Source organism: Melospiza melodia, chromosome Z, assembly GCF_035770615.1.
Source record: "Melospiza melodia melodia isolate bMelMel2 chromosome Z, bMelMel2.pri, whole genome shotgun sequence".
In the NCBI taxonomy this organism is placed as follows: domain Eukaryota; kingdom Metazoa; phylum Chordata; class Aves; order Passeriformes; family Passerellidae; genus Melospiza; species Melospiza melodia.
In genome coordinates, this window is record NC_086226.1 from 71,075,165 (window position 1) to 71,095,572 (window position 20,408).

The 20,408-nt window shown below is 40.0% G+C and overlaps 1 protein-coding gene across 1 annotated transcript; it reads right to left on the reverse strand.

Moving 5' to 3' along the window:
* Window positions 1–1,674: 1,674 nt before the first annotated feature.
* On the reverse strand, window positions 1,675–19,335 carry FEM1C (fem-1 homolog C). Its single transcript, XM_063180258.1, has 3 exons — window positions 19,249–19,335; window positions 17,979–18,707; window positions 1,675–7,856 (listed from the first exon to the last, which is right to left on the reverse strand). Exons 2-3 carry the CDS (start codon window positions 18,520–18,522, stop codon window positions 6,547–6,549), a joined length of 1,854 nt encoding a protein of 617 aa, XP_063036328.1. The 5' UTR covers window positions 18,523–18,707; window positions 19,249–19,335; the 3' UTR covers window positions 1,675–6,546.
* Between the last annotated feature and the right edge of the window lie 1,073 nt (window positions 19,336–20,408).

Sequence of the window (20,408 nt, forward strand, 5' to 3'; positions counted from 1 at the left end):
AATGTGTTTAGTGAACCAGTGGATTCTGGGGTTTTTGGGGAGCGTGCAATCAAGAGAGGGGAAAAGGGAAAACTGAACCATCGTGTCAGCTTACTAAACTCTAGATTATTCTGGTTTTTGCTCATTCTTACAGCTTGTGTGTTCTTTTGGTTGGTTGATTTAGCCTAACCACATAAAGGCTGAGAGAGAACAACTCTCTCTGAAGGACGGACAAGAACTGAAACTATGAGAACATCACATATACAAAGCTAGGAAAACATGTATTTCAAATGGGAATTAGGTTTCTAATTACTGATAGATGGGAATTCCAAATAATCTTCTAAGGAGAATTTTTGGTAAGGAACTTATGACTTGATAAATCTTCAGGAGATATGATAGAAGCAACCCTTTGAACTTCAGAGAGGAACCCGGATCATGTGTCATGATCATGTTTTATGATCTGATGAGATATGTGGTTGCCATTTTCATAATTTACATTGCCTCACACTCACTGGCTTTTGACAGTCAGATAAATCAGAATGCAATTCTTTTTTTCCCCTGTGTGCATAGTTCAACACTGTTGTCCGTAACTTCTGAGTATAACGTCTTCTCAATTTTTCTGAATACTGGAGATCAACTGCAAGGTAAGCCTTTGGAGAGGGGAGAAGGGCCTTCTGCTGTTCACTGTGGATGGCATTTGGCCCTCTGGATATTATGGGCAAAACAAACAAAAGCATTGCCCATGCCAGAGCAACACACCTCACACTTGGTCTCTTTTCCCTAATCCTGCACTATTTTGTATGATGAGTTTTGGTCTCAGCCAGCACTTGCTACTGCCAAGAAGCCATTTTTGGATGGTTACACACCTTAGGTAACAGCAGACATCTTTCAGCTGCAGAAGGATGAATAATGATGTAAATGATCCTTTCCAGTTTTTCCCTTTCTTAATTAAGAGAATCTACATTCGGTTCACTAAAGCCATCCGTGTGACAATTATTCTACTGCAAAGCTCTGGAGCAGATTTCCTCATCCAGAGTCTCATCTTTCTTGATCCTATTGTTACTGATCAGCCTTAATGTAAAGTTCCAGCTCTCTGAAATATACCCTTCCTTACAGGATAGGATTGGGACTACTGTGCCTAACTATAAAGGTATTTTGAAATTACAATGGCAATATTCTTCAAATCTCCAGCTGCCTCTAATAAGGATCTTCTGCTTCTCTCACCCTTGAGATGTTCTATTCCTCTATTTTTTACATTGTTAATGCAATATGGAAGATCCTTCAAAAGGATGAAGAAGAAAATTTAATTTGTACAGCTTTCTTGAAAACTATCTGCTGCTTACTTTGTACAAAGCATTGCTATCTACTTTTAGGTTACAAACTGGAGATACTGTTTCCCCTGGTTAACAGTATGACTAAATGCTTTTTCTAGAAAGTGGGAAAATAGTTTCTCCGGTATCATTCAGTTTAAGCCTTTTCTTTACTACTACCCACCAGTGAAATTTAAAGGCTTTGCCAGATCATAATTTCACAGAAAGAAAGAGCATGAGATATGACTTTTTAGCTTAAGGCACAATTCTTAGTGACAGGAAGGTTGGAGCTGCAGCATTTACATTTAGCTACTCAACAAGAAAAGTAGTTTACCAACCAGTACTGCAATACCCTAGAGAAAACACATATATACACTCGGACAGGTGTTTTCCAAAACATATTTTTAATGTAATCTGCATTTGGAGCCTAAAGAGAGTAGGAGCAGAGAAATATGCTTGTTATTCCTTTTTTACATTACTGTTAAAGCTAAATTACTTCACGTAAAAAAGAAACTGCAATATTTCCATACATGGAGCTAGCCCTGCATAGGAAGTCTTTGCAATAGAATGGAACACAAATACAACATTATTTAAAACCAAACCAACAACAGCTTTTCACTCTGCCCTCACTGAGGGCTCAACAGTTACTTTTACACTCAAAAGCAAGAAATATGAGCAGTCTAGTATGTCTCTCATCAAAATTACCAAAATTACTTTGAAGCGTTAAATACCAGTTGGCGTCATTTTATTCACAGAAGGTAAAATTAGTGTTTAGTCAACTTTTTCATGCTTCTCAACATTTTAGAGTATAACAGTCATTCCACTCTATATTTCAAAGCATTTCAAAGCTATTTCAAGAGCAGCCATATCCCTCCACTGTCACCTTGCAGCTGATACAAAACTGACGCAAGGCACACTTTTCTTCAAAAGGTTTTTATCTAATTACAAATCCTCCTTTAAGGATTTTGCTATAGCACTGCATTACTTTCTTTAAAGTAGTGTTTGTAAAAATAGAAAGAGGTTAATTTTAACCAGTTGCAAAACAGTTGTTAAAAGACAGCTCTTTGTGAACTTAGGAACAACACAAGACTACTTCCTATCCAGGGAGTGTTGTGAAGTATGTATGGAAAAATAACCACAATGTTGCCTTGCATTTCAGAAAATGTCTTTACACTGCACCTAACAAAGAGAGCAGAGACACTGCAGACAGCTGGAATCTTGTCACCAGCCTAAGTGATACAAAAATAGGAACATAATTTTAATTTTTTTTAATGAGAATATTTTTCATCTTCCTGGTTGAATTACTTCAGTTGAAACCCACAACTATCAGAAGAAAAGCTGCTTTGTGCATTTATCCCCTTCCCCAAAAAATGCAGCTTAGAGGTCTCAACTGATACCAAGCAAGGAGGGATCAGTTCCTTTGTCTCTAGGGGGAATACCTGTAAGCTGTTGAATCAATTTAAAACTTGCTTCATCTCTGCAGGGCATATAATTATTTCTGCAGTGTTCTCAGCATTTTTCTGTGTCAGTAGCTCAGAAGCAGTGTGTTCATCAGAAAAAAAGGCCAAATAGGGAGATAAATGGTAAAAGAATGAGTTAAAAATATTACAAAATTAAAATTAAGATAAATAAAACAAAGTAGTGTAAACACATAGGTCTAAATGCAAAGTGGCCAAAAATGCATGAATTCATCTGCCAGGTCACCTAAATCTAAGTAATCTGGCAAGATAAGCTCTCTTCAGCAGAGAGCTTCATCACCATGAAAAATTAAATTCAGCATGGAGGTGATAAATCCTTCGGACTGATGCACATCAGTAGATATTTACACAGAAATTCGTGCAATAAATCAGCATTTATAATAGCCTGGTTTGTTTCTAAAGAGCAGCTAACACAGTAAGCCTTTCTTGTAGCAATATTCACTAGATTTACATAGAACTAATAGTGATATGCTTTCACTTTTGGGAATGCTTTCCATTTAAAAAATTGCTAACATTAAAAAATTTTACATTATATTTCTGAACTAATAATCATAAATCATAGAATGATTTGGGTTGGAAGGGACTTTAAAGACCACCTAGTTCCAACCTCTCTGTCATGTGCAGAGACGCCTTCCACTGGACCAGAGCCCCACGAAGTCTTGCCTTGAACACTTCCAGTAACGGGGCATCCACAACTCCTCTGGACAACCTTTGCCAGTGCCTCACCATGTTCAGAGTAAACAATTTCTTCCTTATATCAAAGCTAAATCTCACCCTTCTCTGTTTAAAGCCATTCTCCCTTGCCCTTCCACCCCAGGACTTTGTAAAAAGTCTCTCTCCAGCTCTTCTGTAGCCTCCTTTAGGTACTGGAAGGTCCTATACAAGGTCTCCATGCAGCCTTCTCTTCCTCAGGCTGAACAACCAACCAACGAATCTTAAACAGGCTAAATTTCAGTTATAAAGACAGGAATTAAAACTAAAACCACCAAAGAGCAGGACAGATTCCAAAGTAAAAAACTCTAAAAATCCTTTTCTCTGAGACCTATACAAAAATAATTATTTTTATGACTTGATGTATAATTCTAGTATGGTATCATTTGCTGATTATCCCCATCTAAAGAGCAGCAGAAAAGCATTAAAATGTATAAATTCAAAAACCAAACTACACGTCCTCACAAATAAAAAGCTGAGTGGCACGTGTCCTAAGCATTGCAAATCACAGCAATTCAGTCAATTGACCAGAGTTTAGTCTTGTGTGATGCCAGAAAAACCTGCATCTGGCCAGTATCAGCAATAACGTGGCCAGCAGGAACAGGGCAGTGATTGTCCCCCTGTACAGTGAAGCCATGCCTCAAGTGCTGTGTTCAGTTTTGGGTCCCTCATTACATCAAAGATACCAAGGTGCCAGAGCATGTCCAGGGAAGGGCAGTGGAGCTGGGGAAGGGTTTGGATCACAAGTCCGATGAGGAGTAGCCAATGGAGCTGGGGTTGCTCAGCCTGGAGAGAAGGAGGTTCAGTGGAGAACTTACAACTCTCTACAATTACTTCACAAGGCAGGGGTTGGCCTCTTCTCCCAAGTAACAAGCAATACAAGGAGAAATGGCCTCAAGCTGAATTAGGGGAGATACAGATTGGATACTAGGAAAAACTCCTTAGTGGAAAGAGTGGTTAACCAATGTAACAGGCTGTCCAAAGGAAGCAGCTGAGTCACCATGGCTGGAGGTATTTGAAACACGTGTAGATGTGGCACTTAAGGACATGGTTTAGTGCTGGACTTGGCAGTGCTGGGTTAAGGGTTGGACTCAATGATCTTAAGGATCTTTTCCAACCTAAATGATTCTATGATTCTTGTAATAGTATACAACATAGACACAGCAAGGGACAAACCAGAGAAAATCGCTTCAAAACAGCAAGTCTGGTAGTGACAACACACAAACAGCAATGCTTTCAACACATCTTTGCTTAAAAACATCCCCATAATTTTTGCAAAAATGGCTAAGCTAGTAGGCACCTGTACACTGCCATACACTGGCAGGAATGCCAAAACAGAACAAGAACAAGGAAGGGCTGTTCTTATGTGCTCCCAAGACATGTTCTTCCTCAAGTTCAACCACAAATAACAAAAGTGTTCTAATATCAACTTAAAAATTAAAGTATTACAAAAACCCTCCTAACCTAACCAATTTGGATTCTAAACATCTCTTATTTCTGACAAAGGCATAAAACCAGTTGTTAGATTTCTGGAGCAAGAACCCCATAGGTACACTTACTGCCCACAACTGAGATGAAACATTAAGCCAAAAATACCCAAAATGCTAGACGACTAAATTTGCAAGTAAACTGTATCCTACCAACAGAAATTAATTTCACTTTAAGACATTTCAGGGCTAATGTGCCATAATAAATCCTACTATTAATCAACAGTAAAGTGCTGAATTATATTAATTACCTGAATCGCACTCGCATTTATGATCTTCATTTATAGACTTCTTATCAAGTCAAAAGAGCCCTTTCTGTTGCAAAAGCTAAGCTGTTGTGCAAATATTATAAAAAATAGGTACTTTAATAGGAGCTATATACACAACAGAACTTCTGCTTTTGTTAAGTACAACTGACATAGCAGAGATGAAAAATCCATGCAAGTATTTATAAAGATACTTAAAATGAAGAAAAAAAAAGGACATTGCTATAGAACTTTCAATACCCTGGCAGACAGCCACTTACTATACTATATGATGTCTACATCTGGACTGATAAACATCATGCCATCAACATGCTTTAGTTTTCTTTTGTAAGCTAAAGCTGATTTGCAGATTTTAAAGCAGAGCATATATTTGATCTATGTCTCATAGAAGTGTATCATTAAGGTTTGAGGTTAAACTTTGAGCAAACTTCACATCTAGTCACATAACTGGCACAAGCAAGACAGTGCAGAGGGGAAGGCGTCAGTTGTACACCATGAGGACTCTTCCCCCAGCTGCACGATGCAACAGAGCAATTTTCAGATTTAAAGTTCAAGTGGACTACAATCAGAAAAAGCAAGATTTTCTTCTCCCCAGTTTACGAAAAAATCCCAGAGGATCAAAATGAAAGCAACCTCAGTTAAAGCAGTCAAAAAAGTCAAACCCAAGTTTGGAGAGCTGATAAATAACTCCAAAATTCATCATGCTATGAAGACAGCATTCTCAAGAGAGCTTTAAACAAACTGCAAAACAAGATTGGCATTTAAGTTGAAATTGGCCAAGTGATGCATAGAAATATGCTCACACACAACAGTCATGTTTAAGCCAGTGCATAGAGAAGATAAAAGCACTTATGGTAGTTGCAAATGTTAACAAGTCCATACAACTTGCACAGTTTAGCAATGAGTCCATAGAAAAAGAAGAGAGTAGGAGTAGAAACGCTCAAGCAAAACCAAAAAAAGATGACCTTCCAACTGTATAAAATCCACATAACAGTTATAGTAAAAAGACATCAGTGGAAAATACTCAACTCAGTCCCAAATACCCAACAGGCAAATAAGACCAGAAAAGACAAGCCTTTGGCAGACAATTTAAAGTCTAAATATGGCATTACATTTCTAAATAATCCACAAAATATATTATATGGCATATTCATATTAAATACTGGGTAACCAACTCTGCAAATCTGATGCTAACAACACTAGGCAACGAGAGCAAAATGGAGCAAGCTAAAGGAACGCTGGTGTATCACAACGGTGCTCAAGGAAAATATCACCATGTCGTGCTTCGAGAACCGTACTCTGGAACGCCACACTATCATCTATGGAGCAAAACAAAGTTCTCTAGTTTTTCAGGGATATGCCCTGCATAGGATATGTTATGATTCACTATAACACGAGCAGCAAGACACTGCAAAGTAGTATGATTTATGGGCTGGATTAAATTCTTTGCTATTTCCTTCTCATCCAGCAAATCACTAGCTGTTTGTTTACATGAGTTTGTGGCATCAAAATGTGAACCTGACTTGATAAGAAGATTCATGATGTCTGGATGGTTGTTCAGTGCAGCAATGTGTAATGGACTGTTGTTATCAGAGTCTCTGACATTTACATCAGCACCACATTCCACCAGGATAGCAGTAACTTGTAGAGAGGGGAATTTACAAACTGGGTAGCGACCGACACATGTAGTATTATTGTCAACAGCAAGGTGAAGTGGACTGAAGTTATTCTTTCCTCTAGGCTGAAGCTTAAGAAACTTGTAAATAGTTTGTTTCTTAAAATGTTCCTGTTCTGAGCTGCAAGGTACTTTCTCCAACAAGCAAATTAAATGCAAAATGATGGAAAGAGCTTTGTTCAGCTGTACTGGATCAGGAAGACACTGGGTTTGTTTCATGGCCCGTTCTATTTCAAGAACGCTTTTGCACAGTATACCCATCAGATCATCAAAAGTGACAGTAGTGCCTAGCAGGCCTTTTGCCCTATCCTGAAGCATGAAGGAGAAAAGTTCAGCAAATGATAGCAAACTGCTGGCTGTCATAGGGCTGAGAGGATCAAGATTGCTCTGCTGCATGTCCAAAGCATACTTCCATAAATTAATGCAACGCTTGAAGTTTCCAGAGTCTGCATACACAGCACCTCTGTATCTAATATAGTAGGATGTGTCTGGGTGTGAAGGGCCAAGAATACGTTCTCTAATTAATAATGCTTGCATTCTCATTTCATCTGGGTCTGCAATAAGATTTTCTAGCTCTTCTGAGCTGTTTACCTCTTTAGCATAATCATAAGCCATAATTAGTGTTTGTGGCACAGGTTTGCTGAGGATATTAGTCCTATCACTGTATCTCATTTCCATAGCTCTTTTCCAGTATTTCAAAGCACCAAGCAGATCTCTCTTTTTGTCCACAAATGTTGCTCCTAGAAGTTCCAGAGCATTTATGCGCTCAGCCTTACTGGTCTGTACATGCTGGGTCAGAAAGTCCACTATATTTGTGTGGCCTGTCACACTGGCAGACAGAAGGGGAGTCATTCCATAACCATCCTTTTCCATTTTGGCACAATATTTGAGAAGCATCTTCATGATCTCCAAACTTCCAGATTCTGCACAGTCATGTAGTGCTGTATTTCCTGAAAGAGAAGAAACACAATTACACAAATCATATCAAATTACAGTCCAAATCCCACCATGCTAATAGTTAAAAAAAAAAAGTTTAAAACCCCCAAATATTAATGGTTTTAAAAGAGCTATTTTTTTCTCCATTTGTGTACCATGAAAACAAGGCTGCCACACAGTTATAAAAATCAAAATATTTGATATTTTTATCTGAAAAAATTAAACAGGTTTAAGAAAAAAAACCACACCAGAATTAAAAGGGAATTATTCGCTACATAAAAGCACAGTAATTGGCTATTCCATTGTATCCAAAGTCAAGCAAATAGGACAGGAGACCAGTTTGACTGGACAGAGAACTCCTCTTGGGGCTCAGGAGGAAAAATAAATGGTATGCTGTCTGGAAACAAGGTTAGGCTTTGCAGGAATTTGACAGAGCTGTGGTTCATGTATGAAGGGGACAAGATGCAAAAGGCCAAAGCTCAATTGGAGTTGAAACTGACTGGTATTGTGTCAGACAACAAGAAGGGTTTTCAAAGTACACTAGTAGCAAGAGGAGATCTAAAGAAAATACAATTCTGATACTTAGTGAAGATGGTCATCTGACTATTAAGGGTGAAGAAGTGTAGAGACACTGAATGCTTCCCTTTGCCTCAGTCTTTAATAATAGAGATAAACTGCCTTCTGCCCTGGATTTAGAGGATGACTTCAGGAATAGTGACTTCCCATTTGTTTAGACTCTTCTCAGGGACTAGATGTAGCAGTTCACAAGTCCATGAGATCTGATGGGATTTACCTGAGTACTGAAGAAGTTGATGTTTGTGAGGGCACCACTTCTCCCCACCAGCTACCAAATGTCTTGGGAGTATGGGGAGGTCCCTACTGAATAGAAGCTAACCAATGTTATCTCATTTTATAAGAAGGGAAAGAGGGATTGCCCAGGAACCTAAAGACCTGTTATTCTCACCTCAACACTCAGAAAAATTATGGAGAAGATTGTACTGAATGCTACTGTAAGGCATTTAAAGAACAATGCAATCATTAGGTACTATCAACTTGGGTTGACAAGGAAAAAGTCCTGTTTTAACTAATTTGATATGCTTCTAGAATAAGGTCACCCATCCATCAGATGAAGGAAAGATAGTGGCTGTGGGATTTTTGCCTTTTAGTGAGTTTTGCCTTTTTTGGCTTTTATATTGTCCCCACAACATCCTTCTGGACAAGTTATCCAAGTGTGGGATGAGTAGGGTCATTGTGCACTGGGTGCAGAACTGTCTGAAGGACACAGCTCAAAGGATTGCAGGGAATGGGGCTATCAAATTTAGCTGACACGCTAATCAAATTCATATAAAACATGAGTAAAAAGTTACTTTCTAAAGCTTATGACTCAGGTTTTTGCAATTATACCAGAGGTACGAAAATAGTTTGTCCCCTGAATCATATTTTAAGAGCAAAATTCAAACATTTTCAGGAAAAAAACCATTAAAAATACCAGATTGCTTCATTTATTGACAGTGAACTTAACTTTCAAAATTGTCTTTTCCTGAAACATTTCTGAATAATGGCCAGTGATTTTACAATCATTTACTAACAAGTAAACTGAGGACGACATCTCAACACAAAGTGGCACATGAAACTACCTGCTAGATCAAGATTCATAAAGTTAAACCCAGTTCATAAAAAGGGAAGTGATTTTCCACCTTTCTAATACCTCATGCAATTTTTAACATTAATAGCACTAAGTAAGTTACAGGTTTGGCCACACTACAATCTCTACCTAGACTAACAAATTTTCAGTTGCAGGAGCAGAGGTGGATTGAAAGTTGGTGAATTTGGCATACATAGCTTACCAGCTAAAATTCTCTCCGTCTTTAGAAAAATGTCAATGTGCCATCTGAGAAAGGACAAGACCCTGATATTCCTAAGAGTGGAAGATGTCAAACGCAGACCTATACACAAACTTACCAATACACACACACTTATTCTTCTTGCTATGCTGCTGGAAGTCTAGTTAAAATGAAACTACAGCAGTTAATTCAAAACTAAAGAATGGCTGGTCCCTCAGACCATCTTCAGTTCTGTATCTATTGATAAAGGCAAAACCAGATGCACATGGGCTTTGGCTGAGCCAGCAGTTAACACAGTTAATGTTTCAGGGTGTACTCAACTCCATACACTATCCTTCATGGCAGAGCTCTGCAACTGGCAGCTGTCTCTATCTTCAAATGAACATTTTTAATATATTTAAAAAATAGTAACACAAAAGCATATTAAAGACAAATAAGCCAAAAGATATCAGTAACATCCAAATTCTTACTATTGTTTCACAGCTATTAATATATATTTTGCTACTTCTGACAACCACAACAGTGCCAGCTATGCATATTACATACTGCAGATCCATCACCACGTAATGCTGCTTTTGACACTATTTTATCAATCAGCAGGCATACACACTGTGACTAATAAAAATCCACACAAAATCAGCTTGGCCATTGTCCATGTAAACTAAATCCAGCAGTCTGTATGCCATTAATTTACAATGCAGCTATGTAGAACACGTGGAAATATGCTTAAGACTCCATGGAATTTCACTGCTCTTTCCAACTGGATGATTTAAATTTAAAACAATTTAGGTTTTTTTATTGGTATTACAAATACTGATTTCAGTTTAACAGCTTATCAGAAGTAGTGTAATTTTCCAGTTGTTTATACTGCAGTAGCCCTCAGAGTGAAAATAACCACAGCTTAAATTATGTCATGTATCAACTAATAATGTGAGGCCATCACTACTAATTTTTATGCAGCGGCTGCACCTCACTGAAGTTTGATTGGATGGTACAGATACAGCAGTGGGAAGAATACTTTGTAAGAAACACAAGTTTCCATTGAAAAGTGCCTAGGAGTAAAAAGAGAGTTGAGAGTTGTCAACTTTAAAAAAAACCCAAACATAAATCCCAGCCTTAAGAATTTGAAACAAAACATGAGAGGGGCCTTAGTGCGCAAATCAAAGGCTATACATTCACCACAAACTGACCAGGAACTGAACAGTTCAAATAAACACAGCAGATCAACCACTATTCTGTGAATTAACTCATCCATTTCAAAACATTACACTGTCTATAGTGTCTATAGTGACCATATCATCTATAGTGATAAACAGTGGCTGAAAACAATTCAGAAATTAATTCAATTTTTGTAACATTATCTATTCAGTAACAAACTAGAAGACAATGTTATATCCATTGCTGTATTAAGAAGGAAAAATGCCAAAAAAAAGCAAAAGTAATTTGAAAGTCATTTCCTTTGACAAGTAATTTTCAAAGAGACATATATGATGGGTTTGGTCAAATTAATTTTTTTAAGATGGGAATGATTATTGTAAAGTAGGTTTAATCTATTTTTAAAAGTCAATTGTAAAATGATCAGCAGGAATTCAATCACACATCACAGATAGCTCTTGTCACCATAACATAAAAGGCTCCTCCTTGCATGGAGAAAAGACTGGACTGCAGATGATTCCGGTAGTTCAATACTTCTCTGCTAAATATTAAGTGCCACTCTATTGTATTGCTACAATAGTGCTTACAAATAGCTTTTATCGGGATAAAATTTAACCATTCATATTACCTAGTAACTTCTCCATAACCCCAACTCCAGTCCTTCTAAATCTTGCAGATACAAAGTACAGAAAAGTATGGCTAGTTGGCATTGTATCTTCACACTTTACTCTTTTGTTAACAGGATTCCTTTAAAAGGAGTTATGAACATTTCAGAAACATTTCATGTATCACAAAACTAACTACCCAGTGCTTCCAAAAGCTTACTGGAGTGGGGGTGGGTATTCAAATTCATAAGGAGGGCAGGCTTTTCTATGTCAAAAGCAAGTAATTCCCAAAATAGACTGATAGCTTGTGACAAGGGAATGGAAGAAAATGAAGCCATGACACAGAAAGTGATTTGACTTGATTTGCAACCAATTAAGTGCATCCACTTCCTAATACTTCCAAAATGCTTTATCAAATTTACACATTGTAAAACTTACATTAAAACTTATCACCAATCTGAATTTCTATCCAAGATCATTAAAAACAAAAGAAATAAAAGTATTTAATTTAAATGACTGACTAGTGTGTACATTAACCACCTGTATACACTTTTGCAGCCTTACAAATGAAGTGATCACTTATAAAGTGAAATTTTTCATGTAACATTCATTTCTTTTTCTACCACAACACTTGAAGTAATTCAGTCTTCCAAGACTCTTTACTGATTTAAAAGTATTGCCAGATAGATCCAAATGCATAAGAAAACTGTTACACATCCTAACTCTCAGTGTGCATAGTGAATAAAAACGAAATGTCTTTCCTTCAAGAAACTAAGTAACAAATGCAAAGAACTGCTAATCTCAACAATTTATTTTAATGGAATTTCCATACGATGTAAGGGAGTAATTGCTGTCTTGCTCACTGAAATACTTCAAGAGAACTTGTATTATGAACATTACATTATGATGCAATTTAAACAAAAACTTTTAAGTTAGAATTAAACTTAAATTGTATCTTTATCTTCCTTATTTAACTTCGACATTCCTCCTGAAGCTCAGTTTCCACACACAGTCACAAACAAAACATCTATGAGTTTCAGAGCCCTGGTACCATGTAATACCTACCAAAAAAGGGAAAAAAGCAAACCACCCCCCCACCCCCCCCCAAAAAAAAAGACACAGCACACTTTTAGAGCAAGTGTTTATTCATTGGGAGAATTTTAAAAAATAAGCAAAAAAGCAACAACAACAAGCAGAAAAAATACCCAAAGACCTTTGCTTGGGGATTTTTTTATCCCTTCTCTGCTCCCTCAGTGATACTATGAACCTTGCCAAGCAGAGAAGACAAACACCTTCAGAAGAAAACAAACCTGTCAAGACTCCTTAATGTTTATAGCACAATAAAATTAATTATTTTTAACACATACTAGACCACACTTGTCATAAAGGAAATAGCATGATTCTCCATAATTCCCCTACTTCTGGGTCTGCTATGTCTGTAAAATATTTTTTCCCTTACGAGCAGGTTTGAGGTCACATCTTTCAGTACCCCTTACTAACAACAATACTGAACTAGCACTAGCCCTTGATCTAGCCCTTGATACAATACCCACAGAGACAGAAGTTTGCATTCTTCTATACTTCCCAAAATGAGGAAACAAAGTGTAAAGTCAACAAACCTTGTTTACCATATTATTTTACAAAAATATTAAATACTGAGACAGTAGATTTGAAGAATCACAGTATTCTTTTTTTTTTTAATGCAAATAAACACTCCTGTGCATATCTCAAGAGAAAAGTAAGAGAATGCCTTGGCCAGCAGTTCTTAGAAACAAAATTCTGATCTTCTAATACTCTGGACGAGAAAAACCAGTCTTAAGGCTAGCTGATGAGTCTTTTAACTACAAAAGGCAGGCAGAGTTGGTGAAAACCACTAACAAAACCACAGAAAGCACTTTGAAGAGAGAGAGCGCAGACCAGGCCACTGAGCAATGGAAAGACTTACCAGCTGTCTTCAGGTAAAACAGCTGCCTCTTAAGCATGTATTTTGAAAAAAGGTAACAATTCCCTTGCATTTGACCCATCCTGGCTACCAGCACATGCATATTTTATCCATGATCTAACTCACTAATTGCTGCAATAATGGATTTTTTTTCCCTTCCTTTCTGCAAATTTGGCAGAGGAGAATAAAGTATTCTATTAAACTGCAAATTTTCAAAATGCAAGATCTTAACTGTCCTGTCTGGAACTGAAGCAGAAGTATAAGATTTCTTTACAATCAGTCTGAATGAAAAATATTTCAATGGGGAACTTACATGAAATATTGTACCTTTAATAAAAAAAAAAAAAAATCAAAAAGATAGCCTCAAAGAGCCCAAATCTGGAATCTGGAATCCTTAAAATGACTGACACTTGTACTAAGAGAGTAAACATTTCCCTGCCTACACATCACCAAATGAACACCGTGCACACCAGCGAAACACTGTCTTTGAGAATGCAGTGGTCTGAAACACTGTCTTTGAGAATGCAGTGGTCTGAAACACTGTCTTTGAGAATGCAGTGGTCTGAAACACTGTCTTTGAGAATGCAGTGGTCTGTTCTGAAGGTAATAGTGAGGTGGCACCACCCTGACAACAAATCACCGGCAGGCTTCATAGTGCAGCAAACAGAAAACGGCATGCAGCTGACACAGAACACGCTCCTCATCTGGCACAGAGACAAAACTGTGCTGCATTTGAGGTTTTACTTCTAGGATTCCACCTTCTGAAAAAAGTTGTGTTTCTGCTACTCTAACATTACCCACACTCTTCCTACTTTTAGGAACAGCATAAAAACTTGCCATCTGAGAGATCATTAACTACAAGTGAAACTCGTTAAACTTTATTTTTAATTTGCAGCTTCTTAAATGAGGAGTTGTTCCGCTGGTTTCAGCTGGGGTAGAATTCATTTTCTTCACAGTGGCTGGCATGGGGCTGTGTTTTGGATTTGTGCTGAGCACAGGGTTGATAACACAGAGATGTTTTTGTTGTTGCTCAGCAGGGCTTACACAGAGCCAAGGCCTTTTCTGCTGTTTGTGCTGCCACTGGTGAGAAGTTGGGGGTTCATGAGAGGCTGGGAGGAGACACAGCTGGGACAGGTGACCCAAACTGACCAAAGGGATTTGCAGACCCTGTGACATCATGCTCGGGACATAAAGCTGAGGGGAAGAAAGAGAAAAGGTGGACCATTTGGAGTGATGGTGTTTGTCTTCTGAGCTAAGTGTTACACACGATGGAGACCTGCTCTTGTGGAGCAGGACTACCCATGGGAAGTGGTGAATTCCTCATTTTGCTTTGCTTGTGTGCTCTGCTTTTGTTTTCCTTATTAAGCTGTCCTTATCTCAAGCCACGAGTGCTCTGTTCCTGGTCTCACTGGTGGGGAAGTGAGCAAGCAGCTGTCTGGGGCTTGGCTGCTGGCTGGCATTAAACCATGACAGCAGAACACTGGTGAAAGCTATGAATCAGAGACAGTGGTAAATTAATTCACTTTGTGAAGTATTGCTTAGGCTGCTTCCTATCTGTAGATATCTTTGCTGTTTTCCACCATTACAAAATAATAAAACCCACCCACCAGTTTGTCCCCATCACTTACACTGTTCATGTAAACTAAAATACTTTTTAAAATATCCTTTGTTTACAGTTCTGCTGCCTAAATCCTACATAGAAGCTCAGGGAAACTGTGAGAAAGTTCAGATCTGCAAAACAGTGGAAACAAATACCATCAAAGGCTCGTACTTTAAATTCAGAACCACTGGCCATCTTTCACAGTTGAGGATTCATTTACCCAAACATCCCTCTTCAGCACCACCCACCAGGTGACACTTCCAGACTTACACTTCACCTCATTCACCTCAGTGCAGCACCTTACCTGACACACTCTGAAACCTTTATGAACATCTTAATTTCCTGGCTGTACTTCCATACTTTCACAACTTTCTCAAGAACCTCTGACCTCTGAATTTCCATAGTCCAAAACACAGCTGTGGGATTCTGCATTTTAGAAGCAAGATTTCACCACATGTTTTCACCTACTCTTTCATACATTTAGATGCATGTGAATGTACCTATTTTTTCCTATCAAAGTATTCAGATTTCTCCCTGGAACTGTCAACACTCTGAAACATTTTCATATCTATATATTCAGGAAGTTTAATATACGTATTACGTGATATTTTGCAATATGAAAATCCAGTGGAAAACCACAAGACATAGGTCAAGTCATTCTGCCCCTCACGCTCACACAAGCTCTAAGGATGTGAAAAAGGATCTACAGAAATCTCCCACAACAGCAACTCAACTGAATAGTTCTGCTCTTTTAAGGAGTATGCAATTTTAAATGCAACAATTTTATTTTTTTTACATTTTTCAGGAAAGAACAGGCTTCACTATACAAGGCCCAGGAAGGCGCCTGTCTAAACAGAGCTCACATAAAAGGGCAGCAACTCTTACACTACTGGGGAGCAGAACACTCAGACGCTCTGTTATCTTCCTGCTACAAGCACAGGACAATCTGTCAGCTATTTAGGACACAGCAGGGAGGAGTAGAAACTGAAAGTAATACACAAGATTCTTTGAGGGGGAGGGTGACAATGCAGAATGAAGACTGTCTGACTAATTTTAAAATCAACAGCATTTTTGCAAAACAAAACTGAGGAGGTTACCTGCTGAATCTCAGCCACTGTTACAATACTTACAGCTACCAATCGTCCTCAGTTCTTCTGCCTTTCTGCAAATGACGTTCAGGGTTTACAGTACTTTCCTGCTTGCTTGCTTTACCTCACCACTGCTTATTCAGTAACTTCAGAGATAAAACTTCTTAAAGATACCAAAAATATGCTCCTGTCTTACCAGAGGGGACTTCCACACATTACCAACAGACAGCTATTACGTACACACATCCAGTTGTACACATGACAGTTTCAAGTGTAAAATGAGTTTTAATGAACTGAACCATATCCAATCCAACTTTTTAAATTAAGGATAATTTATCTACTTTAAGAACCTTTGCTTGTCTGCCTAGATGCAAGTCACACAGAAACTAAAGGAAATAGAAAGGAATTAAGATAATTGACACCACTGAGAAAATCCCCAGTCATTTAAACAAACACAAATAATGCTAATTCACTAATAAAGTGAATAAAAAGGATGAGTAAGGTAAAGCCTACTCCACCAACACAAAATGAGGGAGAAAAAGAGCTGCAGAATTACATCTTTTTCCCAATTAAATCAAGTATTTAAGAGCATTGCTTGGTTCACACCTATCATATAAATGGATAGCTTTAAAACTAAACCCCAAGTTTTCCGTTGCTTACACACTTTATATTTAGCTTGCTATTCCCAGAACGTTATTTAGAAAAATGACATTTTTATCCTACCACAAGTCCATGATGATTCATGAGCAACCTCAAACCCTTACAAAGGAAGATTTATTTTGCTCTGCCCACCTCCATGACAAATCTGTAGTTTAGCTTTCTTTACGCTAAACCCACATATTTGCATGATTTGCTGAGAAAAGGCATATTTAACCATATTTAAGGCATATTAGCAGCTTTTCTAAAGATTACTCTCACATTTGGTATTTACCAGTATCATACAACAATTTAAACACAAAGGATATTTTAACACCAATAACTGAAAGGTACAGTATACAGTTACAAATGTAATTAACCTGAAAAAGGCAGCAGAAGTATTATGCTACAAAACAACTGCTAGCAGATTAGTTTTTTATATGTATTTATATATATTAAAAAAACCAAAATCTGATGAAACATAATCCTGGCTCAGTGAGATAAAAAATCAGCTGTAAATTGAGGCAACTGGTGTGCTTTCCAGGCTAATATCACAACTAAATACAAGTCTGATATGTGACAGAAAATTTGTATGTTCAACTAATGATGATCACAGGAAAAAAGGCCAGAAATCTTTAATTTGTGTGGTAACACCAGAGCAATTGTAAACAGGGGCAAAAGGGTTTGAGATCTGTGAGCCACTGGAAGCCCTTCTGCTGAGATCACAGTCACCTGCATCTTCATTTCTTCAATCCTAATGTATATTTTTGCTTACTAACACTGAAAAAGGTATAAAATTACTCAGTAATTTGGAGAGAGTGAGTGAAGAGGAAAGTGGTTATTAATTTTTGAATGCAGAAAGTAATTCTTCTCCTTTATGCGTATTTCCTTAGATCAGCCTTACTGGCATGGATCAGTTTTATATGCAGCACACTTGGTTTCTTAAGAATTACTACGAAAACCAAGAACACATGCTCAAGTTTTTGAGTATGCTGCTAGACCAACCTACTACAAAGAGTGGTTTTCAGCAACTTTATTAGCTTTTAACACATGCATAAATGTGACACTTCATACGACTAAGTCTTTTAAGAATTAGGGATTTAAGATTAAAAACCAGTGAATTAAAAAGTAAAAACATAGTTATAAACGCTTAATATATTATGCTTTATGAGAACAGAAGAATTTTTTTTTATGTCAGGCTCTTTATGAAGTAAATTAGTAACTTTACCTCTATTTACCACAATGAAAGTGAAAAAACTAACTTACCTTTAACACTTTTTCTGTTCACATCCGCTCCTTTTTCAAGTAAATACTGAGCTATTTCTTTGTGGCCTTTGTAACATGAGATCATCAAGCACGTATGCCCGTGACGGTTTGATACTTCCAGGTCTGCTTTGTGCTCCACAAGGTACTTGACTATTTCCAGGTGACCATCAAAACAGGCAGCTCTAAGAGGCGTTGAATTTGTCAGCGTTGTGTTGTTGACAGACGCACCATGATCCAACAGACACTGGACAACCTTCAGGTGGCCGGCGGCCGATGCTGCCCACAGCGGCGGAGCTCCCTCGATGGTCTCACCATCAAAATTCACCGAGCCACCAACCTCTATCGAGGCAGAGCAATGGTCCAACAAGTATTCCACCATGTCGAGGTGACCGTAGCGGGCTGCCATGAGAAGCGGCGTGGCACCATTGGTTTTTTCTGACATCAGTTGGGCCACCTCTTCCCTTGTTTTGCTTGCCAGTAGCTTGGAAAGGAGCCGCAGCTTGCCATCACGAGCAGCGTTGAAGACTGCTGTCTTTAGATCCATTTAGCCTTTACCTCTCTTGCTTCCCGATGGATACACACCTGAATTTTTCAGCCAAGAGTTTACTGGAAGTGCTTAGCCCAAACAGAATGTCCCCACCTTCTTCTCAGATCAGTTTCATCCAGATAGGACAACATGGAGACTCCAAACAGGGTCCTGACGAAGCGCAGGCTGTGCTTATCACAAATCTGAAAAAGGAGAATTCTCGATGTTTTCACCTCCTACTTCGCAAACAAGCAACCGCATTGTATTTTCCCACAGCTACACCCAAACAAGTCGCTGCTGTGGCGCGCCGGTGTCCAGCTGCATTCCTTGGGGCTCTCCCGGGCCGCGCGGTGGCCCCTGAGGAAAGCTACGGGGAGGAGGGGGCTGATCCCACCAGCGCGTTATCCACGCCGGACACAGAACGATCCTCTTCTCCCGAGCGCCTCCGTCAGCTGCACCCCCGACTCCTTTCGGGGCGTATCCCGAGTACAGAGCCCCCGGTTCCCGCCGGAACACCCGCAGACACGCACCTCCAAGGCAGCCGGGCGGGGAAGGCGACGGCCGCATTCCGGCCAAGCCCCGGACGCCGGGGAGAGCCCAAGCCCTCCGCTCGCCTCACCGCGGGACCCGCTGCGCCCAGAGCCCCGCAGCCCCATCCCCCTCCCTCCTTTCCCGCACGGCACCCAACCCCCGTGGCCGCCGTGCTCGGAGCCGGCCGACAAGGCCCGCCAGGCCGCGCGCTACCTTCCCGGGGCGGTCCGGGCCGTCTCCCGCCGCCGCCGCCGCCCTCAGAGGGACGCGCCCGCCGCCGCTGCCCGCGCTCCGTCCGGCGCCTCCATGACAGCCGGGCCCCGCCGCCAGGGCCGGCCCTGCGCAGGGGGCGGGGCGGCCCCGCCGCGGCCAATCAGAGCCACGCCCCGCGCGCCCGGGGGCGGGACTACGCCGCCGCTGGAGGGCGCGGTGCGGGCACAGGCGGCCGCTAGGGGGCGCCGGGAGGAGAAGCGCGGGGCCCGGGTGTGCGGGGGGCGCGAGGGTCCCACAGGATCCCACAGGATCCCACAGGATCCCACAGAGGTACTTCGGGAATGCTCTTCAGAGACACGCCGTGGGCTTTGTACGGACACATCTGTGCTGTACCGGCACTGCTGGGTCCCGTCCTGTGCTCCGCAGCGCAAGGAAGACCAGGAGTTGCGGGAGCGGGGGGCAGAGCGCACATGGATCCTCTGGGATCAGGAGCATCTCCCGTACGAGGAGGCACTGCGGGACCTGGGCTAGTGTAGTTCGGAGGAGGCTGAGAGGGGGTCTCATTAATGCGTACAAATATCTCAAAGTCGGGTGCCAAAAGGATGCTGCCAGATTCTTTTCAGTAGTGCCTAGCAGTAGTACGAGGAGTAATAGACTTAAACTACAACACAAGAAATTCCACCTCAGCCTGAGGAAGAACTTTGCACTGAGGGTGGCAGGGCACTGGAACAGGCTGCTCAGGGGGATTGTGGAGTCTCCTGCTCTGGAGGCATTCCAAACCCACCTGGATGCATCCCTGTGTAACCTGCTGGAGCTGACCCTGCTTTGGTGGAGGGATTGAAGTCTGTGGTCTCCAGAGATCACTTCCGTACCTATTTTATGATTCTGTGATTCTGTGCATATGTGCTTCATGAATTTAAAAAAATTGGATTAAAAGTCCAATTTTTGCAGCACAGACGAGGATCTAGTTCTGGACGATGTTGCTGTCTGGTGCAAAATTTGCCTTTCTCGATTGAGATTGCTACAGGCTTAGAATGTGGCATTTATTGTGTTCCTATGATAATAGAGAGAAAACTCCTAAAAAACTCCTAAATTCTGTCACACCTGAGTATGTTACCTGGAAGCCTCAGACAGGAGCCACATGCAGAAAAAAAAAATCA

Bases quoted from the DNA above. Each gene is read 5' to 3' on its own strand.
- FEM1C (XM_063180258.1), bottom strand. From the start codon at position 18,522: ATGGATCTAAAGACAGCAGTCTTCAACGCTGCTCGTGATGGCAAGCTG. The intron at 7,857-17,978 runs GTAAGTTAGTTT...CTTCTCTTTCAG, and splicing joins GAACAGAAAAAGTGTTAAAG to GAAATACAGCACTACATGAC.